At 53.4% G+C, this 26,400-nt stretch overlaps 3 protein-coding genes across 3 annotated transcripts; 1 reads left to right on the forward strand and 2 right to left on the reverse strand.

Moving 5' to 3' along the window:
• The first annotated feature begins 148 nt into the window (after nucleotides 1-148).
• CHTF18 (chromosome transmission fidelity factor 18) lies at nucleotides 149-12,770 on the forward strand. The gene is made up of 22 exons (XM_058035901.1): nucleotides 149-265; nucleotides 403-567; nucleotides 691-817; nucleotides 898-1,072; nucleotides 1,158-1,247; nucleotides 1,357-1,409; nucleotides 1,596-1,737; nucleotides 2,271-2,483; nucleotides 2,596-2,693; nucleotides 3,161-3,284; nucleotides 3,379-3,506; nucleotides 4,157-4,250; nucleotides 4,340-4,438; nucleotides 5,160-5,290; nucleotides 5,711-5,864; nucleotides 5,946-6,170; nucleotides 7,458-7,607; nucleotides 8,529-8,659; nucleotides 9,702-9,834; nucleotides 10,639-10,749; nucleotides 11,381-11,438; nucleotides 12,134-12,770. The coding sequence occupies exons 1-22, from the start codon at nucleotides 160-162 to the stop codon at nucleotides 12,268-12,270; spliced, it is 2,844 nt and encodes a 947-aa protein (XP_057891884.1). The 5' UTR covers nucleotides 149-159; the 3' UTR covers nucleotides 12,271-12,770.
• On the reverse strand, nucleotides 12,327-14,808 carry GNG13 (G protein subunit gamma 13). Its single transcript, XM_058035792.1, has 7 exons — nucleotides 14,711-14,808; nucleotides 13,639-13,724; nucleotides 13,023-13,195; nucleotides 12,931-12,960; nucleotides 12,770-12,838; nucleotides 12,686-12,736; nucleotides 12,327-12,653 (listed from the first exon to the last, which is right to left on the reverse strand). Exons 1-7 carry the CDS (start codon nucleotides 14,806-14,808, stop codon nucleotides 12,327-12,329), a joined length of 834 nt encoding a protein of 277 aa, XP_057891775.1.
• Nucleotides 14,809-21,437: 6,629 nt separating this feature from the next.
• Nucleotides 21,438-24,888, reverse strand: LOC131090428 (uncharacterized). The gene is made up of 7 exons (XM_058035793.1): nucleotides 24,639-24,888; nucleotides 23,787-23,863; nucleotides 23,537-23,647; nucleotides 23,022-23,108; nucleotides 22,146-22,253; nucleotides 21,830-21,951; nucleotides 21,438-21,564 (listed from the first exon to the last, which is right to left on the reverse strand). Exons 1-7 carry the CDS (start codon nucleotides 24,886-24,888, stop codon nucleotides 21,438-21,440), a joined length of 882 nt encoding a protein of 293 aa, XP_057891776.1.
• Between the last annotated feature and the right edge of the window lie 1,512 nt (nucleotides 24,889-26,400).

A 26,400-nucleotide genomic window follows, 5' to 3' on the forward strand; every position in this document is an offset into this window, starting at 1 on the left:
TGCCGCCCCCGCCGCGTCCTCCGGCGCGCTCCACCCAATCAGCGCCGTCCTCGCCTCCGCCCGCGCCCGCCGCGCCCAATCAGCGCCGGCCCCGCAGCGCGCGCGGGCGGAAGCGCGGCGGGCGCGGGGCCGGTGGCGGCGGCGGGGCGGGAGCGGCTCATGGCGAGCGCCGAGGATGGGCCCGAGGACTGGGCCGAGGACGGGCCCGACGATGGCTTCTACGAGCGCTTCGCCGACGAGCTGGAGGTGCTGGCCGAGCTGGGAGGTGGGCGCTGCTGCGGCTCTGGACGGCAGGCGGCGGAGGGAGGGAGCGGGCAGGACCGTGCTTTGCGCGCCCGTGTGCGCCCGTCCCGCCGCGGGTCCCCTCCGGTGACCGGCACCGTGGTGTGACCCCTCTTGCAGATGAGCCGTCCCCACCCGCCGGCCCCAAAACATCGCAGTTCCGGAGCAAGCGGCAGCCGCCCGAGCAGCCCGACCTCCCCGGGAACTCTCCCGGCGGCACCGGCGCCAAGAAGAGGGACCGGGACTGTGTCCCCGCCGTGTCCCCGGCAGCAGCCGAGCCCCACAGTAGGTTTGACCCGGTTCCCCGGGTGCTGCTGCCCCTGTTCCCCGCCCCGAGCGGTGCCGGGTGCTGGAGCATCCCCTGGGTACCACCGTCCGTCAGTGAGTGATGCTCTCCTCCTGCTCCAGCCCCGAAGCCGAAGCGGCAGCGCCTGGAAGCTGTTAAGAAGCTCGATTTCGGTGCGGACGATGAGTTGGCTCCGGATGTCCCCTGGGATGGTGGCCCAGAGGCACCTCTGGCTCCCCACGATACCAGGTTGGCCACCCTGAACCCCATTTTTAGCAGGAGAGAGTGGAAGGTCCCTTCCCCTGCTGAAGGAATTTGGTGTTTTCCAGCTCGAACCACCTGGAGATGAGTGGAATGGTCCCCATGCAGACCACACCACCCTTGGAAAAGAAGAGGGTGCTGAGGAGACCCCCCGTCCTGGAGGACTACATCAACGTGACATCCACCCAGGGCACCAGGGTCTTCCTGGTGCTGAGGGATGATCCCTGCAGGACAGGGCTGGAGGTTAGGAGGGATCTGAAGGTCGGCTTTGCTCCTCGGTGGCCTCCAGGTGGCTCAGGAGGGCGCTGGCCGTACTGTGTCCCCGCAGCTCCCGGATTCCCTGGGCTGGAACGCTCGCAGGCCGCTCCACTTGCTGGGGGTGCCCTTCTCCTACCTGAAGGAGCAGGTGGCTGAGGAGGTACCACATGTCCCTGCCCTTCCCCTGTGTCCCTGGCACCCCTGCTGGCCACAGGGCTGGCTCCCAGATCCCTGTCCCCAGCCATGACCCCTCTGTGTTTGTGCTCAAGCGTCGCAGGCAGGTTCTGGAGGCCTCCCAGCAGCTGACAGAGATCATCAACAGGTGAGGTGCTGGCATGAAATCCCTCCCCAATCCCTGCCTTGCTGCTGGATTTCCCTCCCTCACAATCAAATTTTGGGGGACCTGCAAGCAGAGGAGCCTTTTTGCCCTCCTCACCCCCAGCCTGGGGAGTCTGGGTGCAGTTCCCACCTGCCCTGACTGCTGGGGTGCATCAATTCCATGCTGCAGCTGCCTGGGGAGCGAGGCCGGCACCGAGAGCCCGGATCCCAGCGTGGACACAGCCCCAGCAGCCCAGGAGGAGCCTGCATCCCACTGCCTCTGGGTGGACAAGTTCACCCCCCAGCGCTACATGGAGCTGCTCAGTGATGATGTGAGGTGCTGGGACAGGGGGGGCTTGGCATGGGTGGGGTCATACCCTGGGATCAGGAATTGCCTTTGGAAGCACTGGCGGGGGGCTGTGTCTGTGCTGCTCTGCCTGGCAGCAGTCCTGGGTCCCCGGGAGCTCAGGATGGCAGCTTTGCACTGGAGGCTGGGGGTGTTCTGGCAGATAAACCTGTGGAATGTCACCAAAATGAGGCAAAAAATATTGAGAGGATTTTAGCCAGAAATTGTTGGCTATTTTGGATCGTTCTGGGGACTGTTAGAAGTTTTGTAGGGAATTGGACGTGCTGGGAATTGCTGGGTTGAGCCAAGAGGGAGCATGGCCAGCAGGGATGGGGCTGGTGTGACTCACCCAGGCTTTCCCTGAGGGATGGGGGCTGAGCTGGGAAGGGAAATGTCCCCACCTTGTCCCAGGGAGATGCCAGGTGGAACCCTGAGCAGCCTCCTCCTCTATGGAGAGCTTTCCTCTGCCCCCAGCTGGATTTTCCCCAGGTTCCATGGATTTTCCCTGCTTCCCTGCAGTACACCAACCGCTGCCTGCTCAAGTGGCTCAAGCTGTGGGACGCGGTGGTGTTCGGCAAGGACAAGGCTGGCAAGAAGCCCAAGCCCAACCCTGCAGCCAATCCCCCCCTCAGCCACCCCAAGGAACATCCCAACAAGTGGAAAACCAAGGTGCAGCTCACCGAGGAGATGCTGGAGGCTGAGCTGGACCAGCACAAGAGACCCAAACACAAGGTGGGCAACAGGGGACGTGGCTGTGGCTCCCTGTGCTGCCTCCAGCTGAGGAGCAGCATTGTCCCCTCTGAGGAGGAAGCCCCCCAGGAGTGACCTCCCCTCTGTGCCACAGGTGGCCCTGCTCTGTGGGCCCCCTGGCCTGGGCAAGACCACGCTGGCCCACGTCATCGCCAGGCACGCAGGGTACAACGCCGTGGAGATGAATGCCAGGTGAGCCCATGCTCTGCCCACAAAAGGGGGCAAGTGATGCTGTGGCAGAGGTGATGCTGGAGATGGTGCTGGCCTGGGGGTGATGCTGGAAGTGATGGTGTCCTAAGGGTGATGTTGGAGGTGACACTGTTCTGGAGGTGATGGTGTTGTGGAGGTGACTCTGCTCTGCAGATGATGGTGTCCTAAGGGTGACACTGTTCTGGAGGTGATGGTGCTCTGGAGGTGATGGTGCTGTGGAGGTGACTCTACTCTGGAGATGATGGTGTCCTAAGGGTGATGCTGTTCTGGAGGTGATGGTGATGGTGTTGTGGAGGTGATGCTGTTCTGGAGATGGTGGTGCTGTGGAGATGATGCTGTTCTGGAGCTGATGCTTTCTGATGATGCTGTTCTGGAGCTGATGCTGCCCCAGAGATTATGCCGGCCGTGTCCCCACACCCAAAGTCACCTGTCCCCGTGTCCCCTTGCAGCGATGACCGCAGCCCTGAGGTGTTCCAGACCAGGATTGAAGCTGCCACCCAGATGAGGTCGGTGCTGGGCTCCCACGAGAGGCCCAACTGCCTCATCATCGACGAGATCGACGGCGCGCCCGCGGTGAGCACCGGCCCCTCAAACACCACCCCATCAACAGCTCCCCCAGCGTTCCACGAGCAAGAACCCATCCCTCCCATCCCATTTCCTTCCCCAGGCCTCCATCAATGTCCTGCTGTCCATCATCCAGAGGAAGGACAGCGAGGGCGAGGCGGGCGCAGGGCGGCGGCGGCGGCGTGAGGGAGGGCTCCTGCTCAGGCCCATCATCTGCATCTGCAATGACCAGTGAGTGTCACCTGCCCAGGAGGGGGGACAGGGACACCAAACCGTGCCCCCAGACAGGAGGTGGCTGCTGGGGGTGTCTGAGTGCAGCTCCTCAAGTCCTGGGGTTGGTTTGTGCCCTTCACATTGAGGGTGTGCAGGGAAAGGAATGGAGCTGGGAAGGGGCTGGAGAAATCCTGAGGGAGCTGGGAAGGGGCTGAGGAATTCCTGAGGGAGCTGGGAAGGGGCTGAGGAATTCCTGAGGGAGCTGGGAAGGGGCTCAGCCTTGAGAAAAGGGGGATCAGGGGGAACCTTGTGGCCCTGCACAGCTCCTGATGGGAGGGGACAGCCGGGGGGTCGGGCTCTGCTCCCAGGGAACAGGGACAGGAGGAGAGGGAACGGCCTCAGGGAAAGTTTAGATTGGATATTTGGGAAAATTCCTTCCTGGAAAGGGCAGTCAGGTGTTGGTTGATCCTGCTCAGGGCAGTGGTGGAGTCCCCATCCCTGAGGGGATTTCAAATCTGTTTGGATGTGGCACTTGGGGACATCATTTCATGATGCTGGGGGAACAGTTGGACTCGGCACTCTAAGAGGTCTTTCCCAACCTCAATAATTCCAGGATTAAGAAGGGAATTCCCCGCTGGGCTCCCTCACCCCCCTGTTTCCCTCCCCAGGTTCGTGCCCGCGCTGCGCCCGCTGCGGCAGCAATCCTTCCTGCTCAGCTTCCCCCGCACGGCGCCCTCCCGCCTGGCCCAGCGCCTCAGCGAGGTCTGTGCTCCCCTGTCCCCGTGCCTCGGGGCTGTCCCCTGTCCCCCTGGCTCGCTGTCCCCTCCCCGCTGAGCCCCGTCTCTCCCCAGATCGCGCTCCGGCAGGGAATGCGCGCGGACACGGGCGCGCTGCTGGCGCTCTGTGAGAAAACCGACAGCGACATCCGCTCCTGCATCAACACCCTGCAGGTGCTGGGGACACGAGGATGGCCCTGGGGACGTGAGGAGAGCTCTGGGGACACTGCCAGGGACCTGGGGACATGGCAAAGGCCTTGGGAACACTGCCAGGGCCCTGGCGAGAGCTCTGGGGACACTGCCAGGGCCTTGAGGTCACTGGCAGGGCCTTGGGGACATGGGGAGAGCTCTGGGGATTCTGTCAGGTCCTTTGGGACGCTGCCAGGGCTCTGGGGACATGAGGATGGCCCTGGGGACAGGGGGAGAGATCTGGGGACACGAGGAGGGCCTTGGGGACATGGGGAGGGCTCTGGGGACCAGGGGAGGGCCTTGGGGAGATGGGGATGGCCCTGGGGAGATGAGGATGGCCATCAGGACATGGCCATGACCCAGGAGACACAGGGAAGGCTTTGGGGACATGGGCATGGCCTTGGGGACATGAGCATGGCCATCAGGACACAGGGTTGGCCCTGAGGAGACTGGGATAGCCATCAAAACATGGCCATGGCTCTGGGGACATGGTCCTAAGGACATGGGCATGGCCGTCAGGACATGGACGTGGCCCTGGGCACACCCTCCTGCTGCAGCTCCAGGCTCATGGGGACAAAGGGGACAAAAGTCCCTTCCAGTCAGATCCCTGAAGCATCTCCCGTGGAGGCAGAGGGGGGTGGCTGTGTCCAGCTGTTCCCAAGGGCTTTGGGATCCCCATCCCCTCCATCCCTGGCTCCTGCTGCAGTTCCTGCACGGCCGAGGGCAGAAGGAGCTGAGTGTGCAGATGGTGCAGACCATGAGGATTGGCCTGAAGGACCAGAACAAGGGGCTCTTCTCCATCTGGCAGGAGATTTTCCAGCTGCCCAAGCCCCAGAGGTAGGAGGAGGGGTTTTTTACATCTGTTGAGTGCTTTGGGGGTGGTATTCCTATTGCCCAGAGAAGCTGTGGCTGCCCCATCCCTGGAAGTGTTCAAGAGAGACCTGCAAGGTCCTGGAGAGCAGTTTCTTGAGGGGATTTGTGTCCATCATAGAATACTGGAGTGGTTTGAGTTGGAAGGGACCTCAGGGCACATCCAGTGTCCCAGGGTGCTCCACACCCTGTCCAGCCTGGCCTGGGCACTGCCAGGGATCCAGGGGCAGCCACAGCTGCTCTGGGCACCTGTGCCAGGGCCTGCCCACCCTCCCAGGGATATTCCTTCTAAACCTTTCCTCTCAGTTCAAAGCCATTCCAGATGCTTTGTGTTCCTCCAGCACTGGGAAACCCAAACCCTCAGTTCTCCCCTTTGGGCTCCCCCAGGCACAGGATAGGAATGGACCCCTCTCTGCCAGCCCAGCTCCAGCTGGGGGACGAGGACCTGTCCCACCCTGGGGGCTTCAATTCCTCCTCCCACCGCTTCCACCACATCCTGCACCTCTCCATCTCCTCGGGGGAGCAGGAGAAGCTGGCCCAGGTGAGAGCAGCCCGGGGGGGCTGGAGGGAGGCTCAGACCCCCATCCAGGTGAGCTCCACCTGATCCCACACCCCCGTGCAGGGCCTGTTTGAGAACTTCCTGAACATGAAGGTGCGGGATTCCAGCCTGGGCTCCGTGTGCCTGGCCCTGGAGTGGCTGGGCTTCTCTGACCTGCTGGGCAGGGCCGTGCTGCAGGCCCAGAGCTTCCAGCTGCTGCGCTACCTGCCCTTCCTGCCCGTGGCCTTCCACCTGCTCTTCGCCGCCGCCGCCGTGCCCCGCCTGGCCTACCCCAGCAGCCAGCCCGAGGTGAGGGCAACGGGGCCTGACAGCCAGCCCTGGCTGCAGGGACACCCCTGAGGGTCCCTGTGTATGGGGTTAATTACCAGCCCTGCCTGCAGGGACACCCCTGAGGGTCCTGTGTATGGGGGTTAATTACCAGCCCTGCCTGCAGGGACACCCCTGAGGGTCCCTGTGTATGGGGGTTAATTACCAGCCCTGGCTGCAGGGACACCCCTGAGGGTCCTGTGTATGGGGGTTAATTACCAGCCCTGCCTGCAGGGACACCCCTGAGGGTCCTGTGTATTGGGGTTAATTAACAGTATAGCCAGATGGAACAGGCCTGGGCTGGTCTGGCCTTGCTGCTAGACCAAGGGTGGCAGCTGTGGTGGTTTCATCTCAGACACAGCTTTGGCTTGCTGGATGTGTGGTGGTTTCACCTCAGAGACACTTTTGGCTGGCTGGATGTGTGGTGGTTTCACCTCAGAGACAGCTTTGGCTGGCTGGATGTGTGGTGGTTTCACCCCAGAGACCCTTTTGGCTTGCTGGATGTGTGGTGGTTTCACCCCAGAGACACTTTTGGCTGGCTGGATGTGTGGTGGTTTCACCCCAGAGACACTTTTGGCTAGCTGGATGTGTGGTGGTTTCACCCCAGAGACACTTTTGGCTTGCTGGATGTGTGGTGGTTTCACCCCAGAGACACTTTTGGCTTGCTGGATGTGTGGTGGTTTCACCTCAGAGACACTTTTGGCTGGCTGGATGTGTGGTGGTTTCACCTCAGAGACACTTTTGGCTGGCTGGATGTGTGGTGGTTTCACCCCAGAGACACTTTTGGCTGGCTGGATGTGTGGTGGTTTCACCTCAGAGACACTTTTGGCTGGCTGGGTGCTGCAGCTGGTGCTTGGGATGACTCCAGGCATGCGGGAGCTCAGGTTTACCTTGGTGGAGAGGCTTCAAGGCGAGGTGGAGGGTTTGGCACACTGGCCTCTGAATCCAACAACAGCTCCAACAGAACCGCGTGGTTGCTGTGTCTTTTTAACCCGAGGGGCAGGGAAGGGGTAGGGGTGCCACCAACCAGGTAAGGGGGGGGAAGTCTCAGGGGACAAATGACACCTGGATGCCCAATGTCCCCAGGGCTGAGAGGCGTCTTTTGAACTCTGCCAATCACACGATGCCATTGCTGAATTGCCAAGATTGAGGGACAGCACTAAGCAGGGGCAAGGGAGGGGAAGGGAGAGGTGGTTGGCACACCTGGGGACAGAGCTGGGATACTGGGCCAGGCTGTCACATCACACCCCGCCCCTGTGCTGTCCCCAGGCCGCGGCCAAGCTGGGCCAGATGCAGAACCTGGTGCTGTCCATGGTGTCGGGGATCGCGCCGGGCGCCCGGAGCCGCGCGGGGCAGCAGGCGCTGGTGCTGGACGTGCTGTGCCTGCTGCTGGACATCATCGCCCCCAGACTGCGCCCCGTGAGTGCCCCCAGAGCCCTCTGAACCCCCCACAACGAGCCACAATGGGGTTGTGCCCCAAATCCGGGCTGGGCTTGGCGTCACAGCTGGTGCAGAAGCTGGGGACAGAGTGTTGAGGTGCCCAGTGGTGTGGAGGGGTCCTGGGCCCTACCTGGGCTGGGCTTTGGGGAGCTCTCAGAGTCACCCCCACCCAGGAGAGGGTCTGTCCCTGCCCTGTGTCCCCAAGAGAGAACTGAACTTGATCTGGGTCCTTCCTCACCCAGAAACAAACCCTGCGTGTGGCATTTTCTGAGTCCCCATTGTTGGGAGGAAAATGATGGATCTGACTCCACGTTCTTAGAAGGCATATTATATTATATTATATTATATTATATTATATTATATTATATTATATTATATTATATTATATTATATTATATTATATTATATTATATTATATTATATTATATTATATTATATTATATTATATTATATTATATTATTACATTACATTACATTACATTGCATTACGTTACGTTACATTACATTACATTACACTACATTACATTACATTACATTATATTATATTATGCTATACTAAAGAATAGAGGATGGATACTTGCAGATGGCTAAAAGATAATAATGAAAAACTCATGACACTCTCTTCAGAGTCCAACACAGCCTGACAAAGCCTTGACTTAATTGGTCGTTAAGTCAAAACAATTCACATGAAACCAATGAAAAAACCACCAGTTGGTAAACAATGTCCAAACCACATTCCAAAGCAGCAAAATACAGGAGAAGCAATCAGATAATTACTGTTTTCATTTTTCTCTGAGGCTTCTCAGCTTTCCAGGAGAGAAATCCTGGCAAAGGGATTTTTCCAGAGAATGTGACATGGTCTGTGTGGGGTTTCCAAGCTCTGTGCTGTCCCCTGGGCAGGTGAACACGCAACTCTACAGCCTGAAGGAGAAGCAGCAGCTGGCTGAGCTCATCAGCACCATGCTCACCTACAACCTCACCTACCTGCAGGAGCGCCTGCCCGAGGGCCAGTACGTCTTCAAGCTGGACCCGTGAGTGCCAGGGCTGGGGAGGGCACTGGGAGTCAGAATCCTTCCCTGGAATGCAATTCCCAGAGAATCTGGGGCTGCCCCATCCCTGGAGGTGTCCAAGGCTGGGCTGGATGGGAATTGGAGCACGTGGAAGGGGTCAGGGTTGGAGTTGGAGGATTTTAAATCCCTCCCAACCCAAACCATTGCAGGATTCTGTGCTGATCCTCAGGAAGGAGTTGGGAACTTTGGCTTCGCTCCATCCCCAGATCAGCTGGGCCATCCCTCCCTTGGGCTGGGGCTGAGCAGGTTGGGTTTAGTGGGATTAAAGGGAAGGGAGCAGCTTCCTGTGGCTGTCACCAGGAGGTGGCAGGATAGGGCTCACCCACCTGGGCACACCCCTGTGGCACCTGGCAGCTCTGGCAAACAGATCTGATGTCACCAGCAGAACCTGGGCTTTATTTATTTACCAGCATTGGTTTGACAGCTGATTTCTGAGTGACTGCAGAGCCACCTGACTCAGGGCTTTGCTCCTTGTATTTTAGGGGCAATAATGGTGGATAAATAGTGACTAAATAGTAAATAAATAGTGAATAAATAGTGGGTAAATAGCAAAATATTAGTGGATAAATAGTGAATAAATAGTGGATAAGCAGCAAAAAATTAGTGGATAAATATGAATTGTTCAGAGCTGGCAGAGGGACTGGTGGCTCCTCGGTGCTGGGGATACTGAAGCAGGCCTGTTAAGGATCCAGCTGCTCTGATGATCCCAAATTCCCGTTCCTGGCTGCATTCCCATTAAACCTGTCTGGTGGGGCACTTGGGGTGGCTCTGAAGGTTGAGCTGTGCTGTGCCCCTGAGCTTTTCAGTGCAATCTGTCCAATCTCCTCTCTTTGCTTTCAAGCCAGGATTAAACCCCTCTAATCCCTCCTGCATTCCCATTCCCATTCCTGCGCGGGGGGAAACCGAGGCAGGAGCCGCCCAGGGGCAGGGCTGGGAGATGCTGAGGGCCTCGGGCTGCCCAGGGCTGGCTGATTTCTGGGTTGGTTCCCTGTTTTCCCTGCAGGAATGTTGAGGCCGTGTGCCGCTTCCCGGCCCTGCCGGCCCGCAGGCAGCTCAGCTACCAGGCCAAGCAGCTCATTGCCAGGGAGATCGAGCTGGAGAAGATGAGGAGGACAGAGGCACGGAGCCTGGCCCAGGTGGGCGTCCCCGGGGGGCTGCCAGGCCTGGGGATGTGCAGGAAATGCCCAGGGATGTGTTTTTCCCCAAGCTGGCTTTGGCTGCAGGGTGGAAATCCAGGATTAACCCCCCTGGCTGCAGCTGTTCCCCTGCACAGCTGGGCTGGGCTGCAGGGCTCAGCTTTTGGCAGGGATTCTGGAGGGAATTGAAGCTTTGAGCCCTTCCAGTGAGGGGTGGGAGGAGGTGGGAATTTTTAGGTGGGGATTTTAGGTGGGGATTTTAGGTAGGAATTTTTAGGTGGGGATTTTAGGTGGGAGTTTTTGGCTGCTGTTCGTACCTGGTCTGTACCTGAACTCTTCCCTGCCTCCTCTTCCCTGGCTGCTGCCACTTCCAAAGCTCCCAAAGCCCCCAGGAGCAGCAGAGTGGCTCTGCCCACTCTCCTGGAGGCAGAAAAAGATGGGAAGGGGTGGAAAAGGTGGAGAAACATCCTGGGTGTAGCTGATGCCTGCCCTGCCATGGTGCCAGAGGGATAATTGATCCCTGGGAGCCCCTTGGAGCAGGAGAAAGGCTCCTGGGAGGTGTGTGGGACAAAGAGAAGCTGCAAAAACATCTCTGAAGGCTCCTTGTTGACATGGTGGGGATGTGAAATCCCAGGGAAAGGGGCTGGGGCAGATCCCAGGAGGCAGAAAATGACGGGAAAATCTTTGGGATACTGGAATCCAACCTGGGTGGGATGGGGCCAGGGGGGTGACAGGAGCTCAGTGGCCAGTCCTGGAGCTCAGACAGCCCGAGGGGAGCCTGGCCCAGCTCTGTGCTCCCCACAGGACCCCGGGAATGGCCCCGGGGAGGAGCTGGGGGACGCGGAGCCAGCGGGGACCCCCAACCACCACCAGCGCCTGGAGCACATCGTGAGGAGAGCAGCCCTGCAGGACAAGGTCAGGCCCCAGTTCCTGCCCCAGTTCCTGCCCCAGTTCCTGCCCCACCTCCCCCCAGCCCTCCCTGGGCTGCCAGGCTCTCCCTGGCCCCACTGCAATTGGGATTTTTAGTCCATTTCCTTTAATAGCCCAGCCCAGCTCCGTGTGTCCCGTAAAGGCCTCGCTGGGACTGGCATGAATTGGGCTGGGTGACATTTTGGGTGTGTCCTGGGAAGTTTTCAGGGCTGGGGGAGGGAGGAGCTGTGGGGATTTGGGCTGAAATAGCTGAATTTGGGCTCTGTGGGAAAGCAGCTTGGAAAAGGTGCTCTGGAATGATCCCACCCTGGGCTCCAGGAGGAGCTGGGATCCTTCCCTGGCACTGCCCCTCTCCAGGGCTCAGCTGCCAGCCCTCTCCTGCCTGTAAAACCCCACCTGAGCCTCACATTTTGCCTTTCCCCCAAATTTGGATGCTGTTTGCATTCCCAGGCCTCTGGCCCTTCCTGCAGGATTTGCATTTGGCTCCTGCTCTGCTCTTGGGGTGCCTGAGCCGTGCCCAGGGACGGCCCTGCCCTGGTTCTGTCCCTCCCTGAGCAGCAGCTGCAAGTGCAGGTGCCCCAGAGCCACCCCCATTCCTGCTGCTTGCTCCCCACAGCCTGAGCTGGACTTTTTTGGGAGGCCACTCCAGAGGAAAGAGGCGGCCAAGGCCCCAGGTGGGTGACACAGGGACACAGAACTGGGTGGGTGGCGCAGGGACAGAGTGGCTCCATCCCCGGGTGGGTGACACAGAGACACAGAACTGGGTGGGTGGCACAGGGACAGAGTGCCCCTGAGCTCTGGGTGGGTGGCACAGGGGTGGGGTGGCCTCAGAACTGGGTGGGTGGCACAGGGACAGAGTGGCTCCATCCCCAGGTGGGTGACACAGGGACACAGAACTGGGTGAGTGACACAGGGACAGAGTGGCTCCATCCCCAGGTGGGTGACACAGGGACACAGAACTGGGTGGGTGGCACAGGGACAGAGTGCCCCTGAGCTCTGGGTGGGTGGCACAGGGGTGGGGTGGCCTCAGAACTGGGTGGGTGGCACAGGGACAAAGTGGTTCCATCCCCAGGTGGGTGGCACAGGGACAGGGTGGCCCTGGGTGCCACTGGGGCCTCTCCCCATTCCCAAAGAGGGGCTCCTGTCCCTCAGCCCCGTCCCCAGGGGACAAACCCAGCCCAGCCCAGCTGGCAGGGAGTTCCTGTGGGCACATCCCTGGATTCTGCCCCATCCAAAGGGAATTTTTGGCTGCAGCACCCAGGATTTGGGAGCATCAGCTCTGCCCTTCCAGAGCCTCCCCCAATCCCCCTCTCCAGCCAGGACACAGCTGATAATTTGGAGGTTTTTAAAGTGGATTTTCCTGCTGCAGCCCCCCAGGTTTCCAAGGAGGAGTCCCTGGAGCTGCAGATGGGAAAGGCCGTGGGCAGGAGCGACGTCTGGTTCCGCTTCAACGAGGGCTTCTCCAACGCTGTCAGGAGGAACCTCTACATCAGGGACCTGCTCTAGGGGATCCTCCACATCAGGGACCTGCTCTAGGGGCACCCCAACATCAGGGACCTGCTCTAGGGGGGCACCCCAACATCAGGGACCTGCTCTAGGGGATCCTCTGCATCAGGGACCTGCTCTAGGGGCACCCCAACATCAGAGACCTGCTCTAGGGGAACATCTACATCAGAGACCTGCTCTAGGGGCACCCCAACATCAGAGACCTGCTCTAGGGGCACCCCAACATCAGAGACCTGCTCTAGGGGCACCCCTACATCAGGGACCTGCTCTAGGGGCACCCCAACATCAGGGACCTGCTCTAGGGGCACCCCTACATCAGGGACCTGCTCTAGGGGATCCTCTACATCAGAGACCTGCTCTAGGGGCACCCCAACATCAGAGACCTGCTCTAGGGGGGCACCCCTACATCAGAGACCTGCTCTAGGGGCACCCCTACATCAGGGACCTGCTCTAGGGGCACCCCAACCTCAGAGACCTGCTCTAGGGAAACCTCCTGTACATCAGAGACCTGCTCTAGGGGATCCTCTACATCAGAGACCTGCTCTAGGGGCACCCCAACATCAGAGACCTGCTCCAGGGGGGCACCCCTACATCAGGGACCTGCTCTAGGGGCACCCCTACATCAGAGACCTGCTCTCGGGGCACCCCAACATCAGAGACCTGCTCTAGGGGATCCTCTGCATCAGAGACCTGCTCTAGGGGGGCACCCCTACATCAGGGACCTGCTCGAGGGGCACCCCAACATCAGGGACCTGCTCTAGGGGAACATCTACATCAGAGACCTGCTCTAGGGGAACATCTACATCAGGGACCTGCTTTAGGGCCGTGCTGAGCTGAGCTGGAGCTGAAGGATCAGCTAGTTTTGCCTTTCCAACCCATGGCTGGCCTGTGTGCCCATGATTTTGGGCTATTATCTTTTTATTAACTGCTTATTTTGTTAAAAAAAAAAAAAAAAAGAATAAATGAAATGGATCCAAAAAAATCAGTGGTGAAGTATTGCTCTGTTTATTTCAGACATAAACTCGAGGGGCCAGGTTCTGCCTGGTTTGCTGGGAAGCAATATCCTACAGTGTACAAAAGTATCTAAAATCACTAAAAATGGGGGGATTTTATAAAAAGCTTCTTTACAAGTTGCAAAAATCTGCCTGTTGTGGGTGGCAGGGGTGTGGGATGAAGCTGCAGCACACCCCTGGGGCAGCCTTTGCTGCTCCTTTCCCCCAGGTTCCCCATTTCTAAAAGCCCTCCTACAGCTACAGGAGCAGGAAGGAGCAGAGGGCAGGGCTCGTTCGGGTTCTGGGGCTGGAACCGGAGCTCGGGGATCCCGGCCTGTCCTGCAGGGGGACAGAGCTCAGAGGATGATGCATTTGCCTTTCTCCACCCAGGGGTTGTTCTTCATCAGCTCCGGGTTCAGGAAGGGATCCTCGGGAATGCCGTCCTCGATCCACTTCACAAACCTGCAGAGAGGGGAGCGAGGGTGGGCACGGCCCAGGGGGAGCTGTGGTTTAAAGGATTTCGAGCTTTGGAAAGCTCTGGGAAGGGGGGATCTGCACCCTGGGGGCAGATTCTACTATAACATATGATATAGTAGAATATATATATATATATATTTATATTTATATATTTATATTTATATATCATGTAAAAATATCATATCATATCATAATATAATATATATTTCATTTTAAAAATACATATATAAAAGAGAATCATGGAATAGTTTGGGTTGGTAGGAACCTTAAAGACCATCCAGGGCCACAGTTTTATATAATACTAATAATACTAATAATACTAATACTACTACTACTACTAATAATAATAATAATAATAAATGTATATATATGTATATGTATATGTATATGTATATGTATATGCATATATATACAAAGACGAGAGAGTGCATGTGTGTGTGTATATATACACACATATATATATTTGGTATATATTTACACATGCCAAATTATATATCAAATCAAATCTATAATTTTAATCAAATTGCAGTGGAAAATAAAATTCATATTACACGTATGTGTTTATGTAGATAGGATACAATTTCTAGATCAGATTTATTATTTTTTAGGCATTATGGATAACATGGAATGAAGGGAAGGGAAGGTTTAGGAAGGAAAGGAAAGGAAAGGAAAGGAAAGGAAAGGAAAGGAAAGGAAAGGAAAGGAAAGGAAAGGAAAGGAAAGGAAAGGAAAGGAAAGGAAAGGAAAGGAAAGGAAAGGAAAGGAAAGGAAAGGAAAGGAAAGGAAAGGAAAGGAAAGGAAAGGAAAGGAAAGGAAAGGAAAGGAAAGGAAAGGAAAGGAAAGGAAAGGGAAAGGAAAGGAAAGGGGAAAGGGAAGGGAAAAGGAAAGGGAAAAGGGAAGGGAAAAGGGAAGGGAAAAGGAAAGGGAAAAGGAAAGGGAAAAGGAAAGGGAAAAGGACAATCCCCACTCACTCAGGTATGGTCTTGGAGGACATCTCCCTCTTGTAGGCCAGCTGGTACTTGAGGCTTTCCACCTCTTTTTTCCATTGTGGGAGATCCCACTCATCCATCGCGCTCTCCGAGGGCTCCGTTGGGCTGGGAATGGGGATTTTGGTGCCTTGTCCTGCCCTGATCCCTCAACTGCACCCCAAAGGCTCCCCAGGATGGGGACGGGCTCTGGGGGGAGGTTTCCAAGCCCACAGAGGAGCCACCAAGGGCTCAGGGAGCTTTTGGGGCTGTGTTGGCTGAGGCAAAGGCTGCCTGGAGCTCCTCTCATGCAAAACACAGGGACAGAGGCAGATTTGACTGGAATTTGGGCGGGGAGCGGCTCAGGGCAGCTGAGGCTCCTGGGGAAGGGGCTGTTTGTCCTTGTCCTGCTCTGAAGGGACCAGGAGGGATTTGGAGCAGCCTAAAGAGTGCTGGAAACGGCTCAGGGGGCGGCCAGCACAGATTTGGGGAGCAGAGCAAACCCCTCTGCACCCCCCACCCCACTGTCCCCCAGCAGTGACCCTGGGGGGGGGACAGCGTGATGGGGAAACTGAGGCACAGCAGCTGAGGGGGCTCAAGCAGCGCCCGCAGCGGGGTGGCCCCTGTGCCACCCCAAAACCCGGGGGCACAAGGGGACATTTCCTTGTCCCCAAGCCCATCAACCCCAGGTTGCCCTGGCTGCGGGAGAACGGGCAGGGAAGGGCGAGACCCTGCCCGGGCACAGCTCCATCCCAGCCCCGCTCCATCCCAGCCTGGCATCCCCGGAGCTGCAGCCGGGACCGGGATCAGCCCCTTCCCCTGCCCGGGACCGGGATCAGCCCCTTCCCCTGCCCCGCCCCGGGAGCTGCCCCGATCCCGCACATCCCCGCTCGCACCTGGTTTGGGGGTACCGACAGCAGAGAAACGGGGCCGCAGCTGCAGCCCTGGCCTTGCCCTCGCTCCTCCCGCAGCCTCCCCGAACGCTCGGGATGATGTGAGGATGCTCGGCCGGTGCCGAGGGATCACGGCTGAGTCCTCCCCCCGCCGCTCCCCGCGGATTTGGCTCCGCTGGAGCGCCCGGGATGGAGGCGGCTCCTGGTCCCCGGCCCGGCTCTGGAATTGGGGTTATCCCGGCCGCTCCCGGCCTGAGGGGCACAGGGAGGAGGGGACGGGTGGGGGACATCCCCAGGGAGGCCCTGGAGCCCTGCTGGGATCCCTGACCTGATCCCTGCCCCAATCCCTTCCTGCATCCCTGCCCTGATGGCTGCCTTCAGTCCTGCCTTCATTCCTGCCTTCATCCTTTCCTTCATCCCTTCCCTCATCCCTGCTCGGATCCCTGCCCTGATCTTTGCCCGAATCCCTTCCTGCATCCTTGTCCCAATCCCTGCCTTCATCCCTTCTTTCATCCCTTCCTCATCCCTGCCTTCATCCCTTTTCTCATCCCTTTTCTCATCCCTTCCTTCCTTCATCCTTTTTTTCATCCCTGCCTTCATCTTTTCCCTCATCCCTTCCTTCATCCCTTTCCCGGTTTTCTCCCTCTGCTCCCCTCGGGATTTTGTGGCTTTTCCCCCTTCCCGAAGCTGCAGGAGTTGGAGAGGCTGGGAATAACTGAAAAAGTGGAAAATTAAAGGATTTCCAGCAGAAGGGAGTAGCTGGGATGGAGCACCGGGCGGGTGAAAGGGCAGCGTCATCAACAATCAGAATTAATCAGAATTATTGATGAGGGCTTTGCAGGGAAGGACAAAAGCCCACAAACAGCTGGAGCTGATTAAAGCCAAAATAATCAATGGAAAAGCAGAGGTGGGACCCCCCAACCTTTGTTAAGGCATTAAAAATAAACCTGGGGTAAAAGTTGGTGCTTAAAAATAACAAACAAGGTTTGCACACAGCAGAGCCCAAGCAAACCCTGGCCCAGGGCTCCTCCTTCCCCCAGGGAATAAATATTGAATATTTATATCAATAAAAATAATAGAAATATGGATTTAATATTAAATATGGATTTAAATTTTGATTTAGTTTGGATTTTGTGTCTCTGCATCACACCTGGGCTGGGCTGGTCCCACCCCAATAACTGGGGCTGGAGCCATTCCCCCATTCCTGAGGGACAGAACTCCCTGGGGGAGAGAGGAGATGAAGGTGGAATATAAAATAATAAAAAATAAATAATATTATAACTTATATTTAAGATTATATATATCTATAAATATGATAGAATAAATAATATAATATTTGATATTATAAATAATATTATAAATAGAAACAATACAGTAAATATATTATATAATAGAATATATATATATTCTACTTTTGATTTTTATTAAAAAAGTATATATAAAAGAGATGGAATGGTTTGCATTGGTAGGAAACTTAAAGACCATCCAGGCCCACTATTTTATATATAATAAAAAAATAAATAATATCTAATATATATATACAAAGACAAGAGAGTATGAGTATATATATATATATATATATATTTACACATACCAAATTATATATAAAAATAAAATCTATATTTTAATTTTAATCAAATAGAAGTGGAAAATAAATTTATATTACACATATGTGTTTATGCAGACAGGATACAATTTCTAGATCAGATTTACTATATTTTATGCGTGAGAACATTTAATATATAGAATACATATACATGTATGCACACATACGCATACATGCCAACCTTTATGTGTATATATATATATAAAATATAAATATATACACACAAAATAGATATAAATATAAAAACTAAATATAAAAAATAGAAAATATAAAATTATAAAAGAAATAAATATACAAATATAAACAATAACAAAATATTTATATAAATATTTATAATTAGCAGGTTACTATATAAATTTTTATATATAAAAAGTAAAAATAAAAATATTGAAAAATAACTATAAAATATAAAAATAAAAATATAAAGGCTTCCCGAAAGAGACATCTTATAGGACATACATAGGAAATGGATATATAAAATATTTAAAATCTATTAAAAAATGATGTGTTTTCTGTGTTCTTCTGACGTGCCAGGAGCAGGAGGGTGCCCTGGGCTCCCATCCCTTCCCTTCCCTTCCCTTCCCTTCCCTTCCCTTCCCTTCCCTTCCCTTCCCTTCCCTTCCCTTCCCTTCCCTTCCCTTCCCTTCCCTTCCGGGAGCAGCTCCAGGCAGGAGCAGGCTGTGATCCCATGGATTTGGGGTCCATCCCCCCTCTATGCAGGAGCAGGCTGTGATCCCATGGATTTGGGGTCCATCCCACCCTCTATGCAGGAGCAGGCTGTGATTGCAGGGATTTGGGGTCCATCCCCCCCTCTGTGCAGGAGCAGGCTGTGATTGCAGGGATTTGGGGTCCATCCCCCCCTCTATGCAGGAGCAGGCTGTGATTCCAGGGATTTGGGGTCCATCCCACCCTCTGTGCAGGAGCAGGCTGTGATTCCAGGGATTTGGGGTCCATCCCCCCCCGTTTTTTGCAGATTAAAGGATGCTGAGCTCCTGGGCTCTGCACTATTTTCGAGCAGGGCCATCTGTTAAGCTGCCATTTCCATAGTCCTGGGATTAAATCTGGGATTTGGGGCCGGGAGAGCAGCTGGAAATGTCCCTGTGAGCCCAGGGGAGCTGGGCAGGGACCCAACCCCGACCCTCAGAGCTGACTGAGGGCCAGGGCCAGGGAAAAAGGGCTGGGGAAGGGAATGGGGCACCAGCAGGGCTGAGGGAGCTGGGAAGGGGCTCAGCCTGCAGAAAAGGGGGGTCAGGGGGAATTCTTGGCTCTGCACAAGTCCCTGACAGGAGGGGACAGCCAGGGGGTGACAAGGGACAGGAGAGGGAACAGCCTGAGGCTGGAAAATTCCTTCCACGATCCCCAAATCCAACCTTGAATGGATCCCTGTGATCATTGCCCCAATCCACACTGACTCCTGTCCCCAACCCTCCTGGGGATGTCCCTGCCCTGGGCAGCCCCTTCCAGCTCCTCCATGAAGGAATTCCCCAAATATCCAACTCAGAGGAGTTCCTTCTCCTCTTGTCCCTGTTTATGTTTATTTCCAGGTGAAATTCACAATTTTCCAGGTGAATTTCACCATTTTCCAGGTGAAATCCACAACTCTCCATGTGAAATGTGATTTTTGGTGCTGTCCCTCCTGCCTGGCAGCGTTGCTGAAGCAGCAGAACTGTGTCTGCTCCAGCTCGGGGGTGAGGCAGCTCCAGGCCCCATTTCCTGCTCCAAAGCCACTTTTCCATTTTTAATGAGCTCTGTTCCTCTCCATTTGACCTGCAGCAGAGCTCAGCCTTCCTCCAGGAGCACTCCAGGCCCAGAGGGAAGTGCAGAGCTCCAGAATAGGTTTTTCCTCATCCATAAAAGATTAAATCATTACCTAAAGGATCCATAGGGCTGCTCCAAGGCATTAAAACTGAGCAGGGATCAATAATGGAGAAGGGTTTACTTACAGGAAAGAAACATTTCCCAGATTTCCTGTGCCCAGGGGGAGAAATCCAGGCTGGAAGGGTACACAAAGCCCCTGCCCTAAATCTGTTCCCACTCCCTCTTTGGGGTCCTGGCATGGGGGGATCTGGAGGAGACTCAGCCTGGCCCAGTCCAACCCCAAGGCAAAAATTCAAACCTCAAAATAAACCCTAAACCAAAAACCCAATACTCAAAAGGAAAATCTCAGCTCCACAAAAAAAAAAAAAAAAAAAAAAAACCCTAAACCCCCCAAAGATGCCTCAACTTCCTAAAATCCCCTAAATTCCCCCCAAATCCTCTCAACTCAAAAAAAACCCCACCCCTCAAAACCCTCCCAACATCCTAAAAAAACCCCAACCTCCCAAAATCCCTCAACTTCCTAAAGAAAAACCATAAACCCTCACCAAAACCCTCAGCTTCCTAAAAACCCAACCTCCCAAAAAATCCACAACCCAATCCCCCAACAAAATAAACCCAAAGAGGCAAAAAACTCTCTAAGTCAAAAACCCCTAATCACCCAAAAAACAGGACCAAAACACCCAATAAAAATCCCCCAATATAAAAAACCCCAAAGAAACCAAAGCCAAAAATAAAACCGCAAGCCCAAAACAAAATCCAACCCCAAAAATCCCACCCCAAACCAAGTAAACAACCAAAAAAAACCACTCAAAATGTCAAAGTAACAATGGAACTCAGACAGTTTTAATGAACAAGGCGTCAGATTTCCATCCAGGTGCATTTTTTTGTGGGAACTTTGGGATAACAAGAGCTGCAGATCCCCCAGACCCCTGTGGAAATGTGCAAAGTGCCCCTGGGCACACATTGGGGTTTGTTTTCCTGCAGAGCCCAGCCCAGGCTCCAGAGCTCTTCCAGGTCACAGTGAATTCCAAATTCCCATCAGATTTAGGATGTGGGAAATGCCACCTGCACCAATCTAAACCTTATTTTCAGCAGAAAATAGAAGGCCAGCCTGAAAGCTGGATTATTTCCAAACAAAAGCAGCTCTCCACTGCCCCACACTGGGGCTGGCTGAAGAAAATAAGGCTCAGTTTTATCTTCAGCCTCTTGGTTTAGAATGAAACCCAAAATCAGAGCTGTGTGCAAACAGCACTTGACCCCAAACTGCTGCAGAGGGAGTTCTCAGCTCCCTGCTTTCAGCTTTCCCCTCTCAGCAGTTGCCTCTTGCAAGGTTTGTGTCCCAAAAGGAGGAAAAATTCTTTGCTGCCTCCTGCTCCATCCAGAAGCTTTTGTCAGCTCCTGAAAACAACTCCAAGCTGCTGCCCCTTCCAACAATCCTGAATGTGTGGAACTGCAAGAAACTCCCAAAATGTGGCTCTGGTCCCACTACAGAGCCAGGGAAGTCAGGTTTTAGCTGACTCTTCCTGGAGGTGACAACCAAAGCAAACCCAAGGAACTCTCCAGGAAGAGACTGGTTGGATGAAAAACCAACTGGAAAATATTCCTGAGGATTTGGTCCCAATTAAAGCTTCTCAAAGGCACTGACAAACTTGGAAACTTCCTGGTGAACTGTGGTGCCAAAGGGGAGCTGCCCCAAGCCCTGGCAAGAGACAAAACACAGTTAATTCCCTTCAGGAATATTTTTAAATACAAAAACCATTTCAATATTTAATTGGTGAGGGGTATCAGGGATCTGCTTTGCTGATAAATCCTACAAATACTGGGATACTCACAGACTCGAGGAAAAAGGTGCAGAGCTGCTTGGCCCAGGGACACCTGAAACAGAGAAATTCCCACTCATTCCCTCCCAGCTGGCCACAGGGGCAGCCACCCCTGGCTCTGCATGGCTCAAAAACCTACAAAAATCCAACAAGCTCCAAGCCAAGGGGATTCCAGATTTACAGGAGAATGATTGAGGGGAACCTCAGAACTTGCAGCCCCAGGGGGACAATCCCAGAATTTCAGGTGGCTCTGGGGCAGTCCCCACTCTCAGAATGGGACAATGCCAGGATTGATTTCAGAGGGCCAGGGGGACAACGCCAGGATTTATTTCAGGTGGCTCTGGAGCAGTTCCAGTGGAATAATCCCAGAATTTCAGGGAGCCCTGGGGCAGTTCCCAGTGGGACAATCCCAGGATTTATTTCAGGTGGCTCTGGGGCAGTTCCCAGTGGGACAATCCCAGGATTTATTTCAGGTGGCTCTGGGTCAGTCCCTACTCTCAGAAAGGGACAATCCCAGAATTTCAGGTGGCCCTGGGCAGTCCCAATGGGACAATTCCAGGATTGATTTCAGGGGCCCTGGGGCAGTCCCCAGTCACTCACAGGTGCAGGTTCTCAATGACCACGTTGAGGCTGAAGAGCCCCACAGATTGCATCCTCTTGTGTCTGCAGGTTAGGAACAGGCACAGGAACTCCCCCACGTACTGGGGGCCGAGGTTCTGCCACCTGCACAACAAAACCACAAAACCACAGGGGTTGAGGCACTGGGAGCTCCCTCTGGCACCTGGGGGGAGCCCATTCCCACAAAGCCAAGGCAGGAGCTGCCCCCAGCACTGCTGGAAGCCAAGGGGGCTCTCCCAGGGATGAGGGAAGGAGCTGCCCCCTCTCTCCCAGCACACCACTGCTCCCCAGAGCCATGGTGAGGGAATTCACCAGCTGTGCATTCCCCAGATGTGCACCCCACGTCATCCCCCTGCCAGGGCTCACTCACACTCTCAGCATGGTCCCCTCCTCCCGGCTCAGGTCCCTCAGGAGCAGGTTGGCAGTGCCACACAGGATGTGCTCCTCACAGCACAGCTGGTCCAGCAACAGCCTCAGAGCCCAGAAGTTTTTCTAAGAAGAGACAAAATATGATTTAACCTCACTGCCAATCATTCCTTAAAATAAATAAATAAAAAAAAAACAAACAACATTAAAGATCAAAGCAAAGTCAGATTAAACGTGGCTGAAGCTTCCAGGATGGTGTTTTATCATTAAACATTATTTGTTTTCATCTCTTACAACAGGAATCACTTCCTGGGACTCACCCCAAAAGCCAGGACTATCTCTAGGAAGGAAGTCAAGTGGGGAAGGTCACAACAAAGCATCTGCTGCACTGCCTGCACTGCCAGGATGAGAGAAGCCTCGTGGTGCAGCTACACAAGAGAGCAACAAGGAAAGAAATGGATTTAAGAGCTGCTTTTCCTTTATTTATCCACTCATATTCCTTTATTTACCCACTCAAACCAGCACTGAGTTATTCCAGGTCAGCCACAGAGCTTGGAGGGCACACAGCAAATCCACAAGAACCTTATCAAGAGTTAAACACAGGGGAATGGAACAGGGATTTTATTGCTGGTGCTCTCAAAGTGCTCACATAAAAATGAAATCACACAGGAGCAGAACTATGGAATTATAGGGGAAAAAATCCAGCTCAGAAGTCACATCTTTGGAAAATAAACTGAAATTTCCTCCAAAAAAGTAAAAAAAGAGTAAGGCAGCTCCTTAGATGACTGCATTGAATATGGAATGTTATTCCTGCTATCTCCAAACAAGTTCCACATACCTGAAACCCTTAATTGAAAAGAAATTTAGAATTTCTGGGCAATTCTGAGTTTTGAGAAGCCCCAGTGTCCTGTGTGAGCCAAACCCTGGGAGGAGTTAGGACACAATCAATTATTCCCAGCCTCCTCTTTTATAAATCCATCAGTTTGGACAAGGATAAAGATTTCTCCTGGCCTGAAGATGTGCAGAGCAGAGAGACCCTCAGTTCTCTACCTCCACATCTGCTCCAGAGTTCAGACTGTGTTAATCTTAATCTGATCACCCCCAAAAAAATCTTCCAGGCCTCTCTTGGAAGCTTTCCTTAATAACACAACAATTTTCACACTGCTGGGGTCAAATTCTTTGTTGTCATCACTCACCTGACCAGAGAAAGTAGCAGATGGTAAAGAGACATTAACTCCAGACTTGAGATCCTCCAGGAAGTTGCCACTGGCTGCCAGCACATTCTGCAAGGGGACAGTGAGGGACAAGGGTGGCAGATCCTCCCCAAACCATGTCAGGAATGGGTGTTTCATGAGCTTTTCAGTAACTTCAGCATTTCTGCAGAGGATGGTGCCTGCCCACTCTCCCAGCCAGGAATTCCTGCCCCATCTCCCATCTGGCTCTGGGAAGCCATTCCCCCTGTCCAGGCCCTTTCTGATCACCATGAACAGATCCAGGAGCAGTGCCAGGCCTGAGCTGGGAGCAGAATGAACCCATTTCCAGCTGCCTTTAACATTCCTAAACCCCCAGGTGCTGCAGAGCCACCCTGGCACAGGATGGGGCACTGCAAGCTCACTCTGGCATCTGGGAGAAGGAGCCAATTCCAACATCCACAGGAATCCTGTCCAACCCCAAGCCAGGAGATCTCCCAGCTCCCAGCACTGTTTGGTACCTCTTGGAAGCTAAGGGGGGGCTCCTCCAGGGGTAAGGGGAGCAGGTGCCCCCTCTTTTCCAACAAGTCACTGCTCCCCAAAATCATGATGAAGGAACTCCAACATTTGGCCTAAAAAACAACAGCACATTTGTGTTACAAAGTGAAATCTGGGCAGAGAGGTGAGTTACTCAGAGGAAAAGGGTCAGAGTAAATCCTTGTCCTCTCAAGGAGAGGGAACAGGAGAAGAAGGAATTTTGGCCTCACTCACATTCCTGTAGAGTGCCTCACTGCTGTAGAGCAGTTTCAGTGCCTGCTTAATTAGCACAGTGTTCCTCAGGGGAGAGCCTGCAGGGATGGAAATGAAAATGATCAAACCCAGACCCCACACAGCCCAAGGCACTCCACAGCAGGAACACAACCAGGATATTCACCTGGTTACAGGTTTGTTCCTGCAGAGCCAGCAGGTGTTTACAGCTGTTCTACTCTGGTTTGTGGAGGAATGAATAAACATCAGCTACAAACCACAGCTCTGGAAAGCTGCAAAGCCTGGACACCATCCAGCCTGAGCCAGGTGATCCCAGGGAAGTGTTTGCTGTGGACATCACACCACACTGAGGGATCTCACACTTCCAAGAATTCTGCCAGCAGGGAACAACTCCCAAATAAACCTGAAGACACCCTGAGAGGTGACAAAGCCCAGGACAGATGATGGCAATTATATCAGAGGCAGAGCTCATGATTCTGATGATGAAACATCTCCCATCAGGAGGTTTGCTCCTCAAGGTCATGGCTGAGACATAAAGTCAAACCCCCACTGCCAGTGGCAATGCTGGGAGGGAATGAAGAGATTTGGATTTGCTTTGAATAGTTTCTCTTGCTTTGCTTTCAGCAGAAAATGAGCTGACAAAATGAGTGTTTTAAGTGAAGTGAATAGATCCATGCTCCAGGGAAGGAAGGAAATAAGGAAAGGAAGGAAGGAAAGGAAGGAAATAAGGAAGGAGAGGAAGGAGATGAGGAAGGAGATGAGGAAGGAGATGAGGAAGGAGAGGAAGGAAAAGATGGAAGGAAATAAGGAAGGAAAGGAAGGAAAGGAAGGAAGGAAAGGAGAAGTGACACTCACCAGCAGTAACCCAGGGCCCTGTCTCCAGCATGTCATTCCCAGAGGGAACACAGCCTGTCCTGAAGATCTTGAGGTAGACCTTGAACTGGCAGGGGGTGATCCTGCAGGCAGAGCAGCAGGCCAGGCTGTTCACAGGGAACAGCAGGGAGTGGGCAGCATCCAGGAAATTCCCAGTCTTGCACAGGTAGAACGGGATCAGATCCCGGAGGTCTCGGAGCCTGGGAGGAGGAAATGAAGGTTTGGGGTTCATTAGGATGGGTTTGTGTAGGATTTGGGGAGAGATCTGCTTGGGCTTGACCACTGCAGAGGGCAGGGAAGAGAGGGGGAAGAAGGGAGGAAAAAGGGGGAAAAAGGAAAGGGAGGAAAAAGAAGGGAAAAGGAAAGGGGGGGAAAAGACAGGGAAAAGGAAAGGGGAGGAAGAGAGGGAGAAAGGAAAGGGAGGAAAAAGAAGGGAAAAGGGAGAAAAAGAGAGGGGAAAAGCAAAGGGGGGAAAAAGATAGGAGAAAGAAAAGAGGGGGGAAGAGAGGGGAAAAGGAAAGGGAGGAAAAAGGAAAAGGGGAAAAGGGATGGGAATAGGGGAAAAGAGAGTGGAATAGCAGAAAATAGAGAGAATAGGGGAAAAGAGAGGGAAAAGGAAAAGGGGAAAAGCCCTTTACCTTTGGTTTTCATTGCATTTCACAGCTCTCAGGTACCGAACAACTTCCTTGTACCTGGGGAGAAGAACAGAAGGTGAGAAGGAAGGGGAAGGAAGTGCAGAACTGTGCACAGAGCAAACAATGAAAGAAGCAAACCAGGAGAGCTTCCCACGCAGGACAGAAATAATTAAATATTTGGAAATATTAGCTGGAAATAAATTCCTAGAGGTTACTCCCAGATTATGTCAGCTGTGGCAAAATAAAACCAGAGGTTGCCTTGCAGCTGAATTCTTTAAGTGGACTGGATTCTTTGCAATATTGGATTTTTTGAAGACCCAGAACAGACTCTTCTGGCTGCCTTCCACTTGTCAGCCTCTGATGAAGAGGAATTGCTTGGAAAACCAACATGTAAAACCTGTAGGGTTTTTGGAGACACAGAAATGAGCCACTCCAGCAATCTTTTCTTGGTCCTGAGGCATTCAAAGGGCTTTGAGTGACTTCAAAAAGCTCCTGGCCTTGTTGAGAGGAAAAAAAAAATTTAAAAAAGAGTTTGTTTTGTGTTTCCCCATACCAAAGTAGAGAGGTTTGGAGCAGTCAAAATATAAGAATTGAGTTCTCAAAGTGGAAAAGCCAAACCAATCTCACTTCTTTTTCTCCAGCAGTTTCTCCACTCGAGCCTCCACAACAGGGAGAGCTTCCCACAGGTGGGTTTTCCTTCCTTTCTGTCTCCTCTGCCCAGTGATGTTCTGGCCTTTTAAAACTGTGGTCAGCAGCATGTGGTCCCAGGGCAAAACATTCAAGCTGGAAAAATAAAAAGAAAGTAATTTTTAACTGTGTTTTGTTGTACATCACTAATTATCTGCTTTAAGGATTGTGAAGTTTGATTAATAAAACATTTTGGGGTTTAGAGCTCAGTCTGGGGGAAAGGAAATAAAACTTTAGGGAGAACAGCTCAGTCATGGCATCAAACAACAAACAGGGAAAGCAGCAAATACTGAAATATTCCTCTAAAATGCTCCCACTTTAATGATCAGGGAAAGAACATTGCACTGGATCCAAACACACTCAGAGGCCCCAGAACTCACCTGTTTGAGAAGGCATAGCAGTGGCAGGGAAGGGAGATGGAC

The sequence above is a fragment of the Melospiza georgiana genome, chromosome 16 (genome assembly GCF_028018845.1).
Source record: "Melospiza georgiana isolate bMelGeo1 chromosome 16, bMelGeo1.pri, whole genome shotgun sequence".
In the NCBI taxonomy this organism is placed as follows: Eukaryota; Metazoa; Chordata; class Aves; order Passeriformes; family Passerellidae; genus Melospiza; species Melospiza georgiana.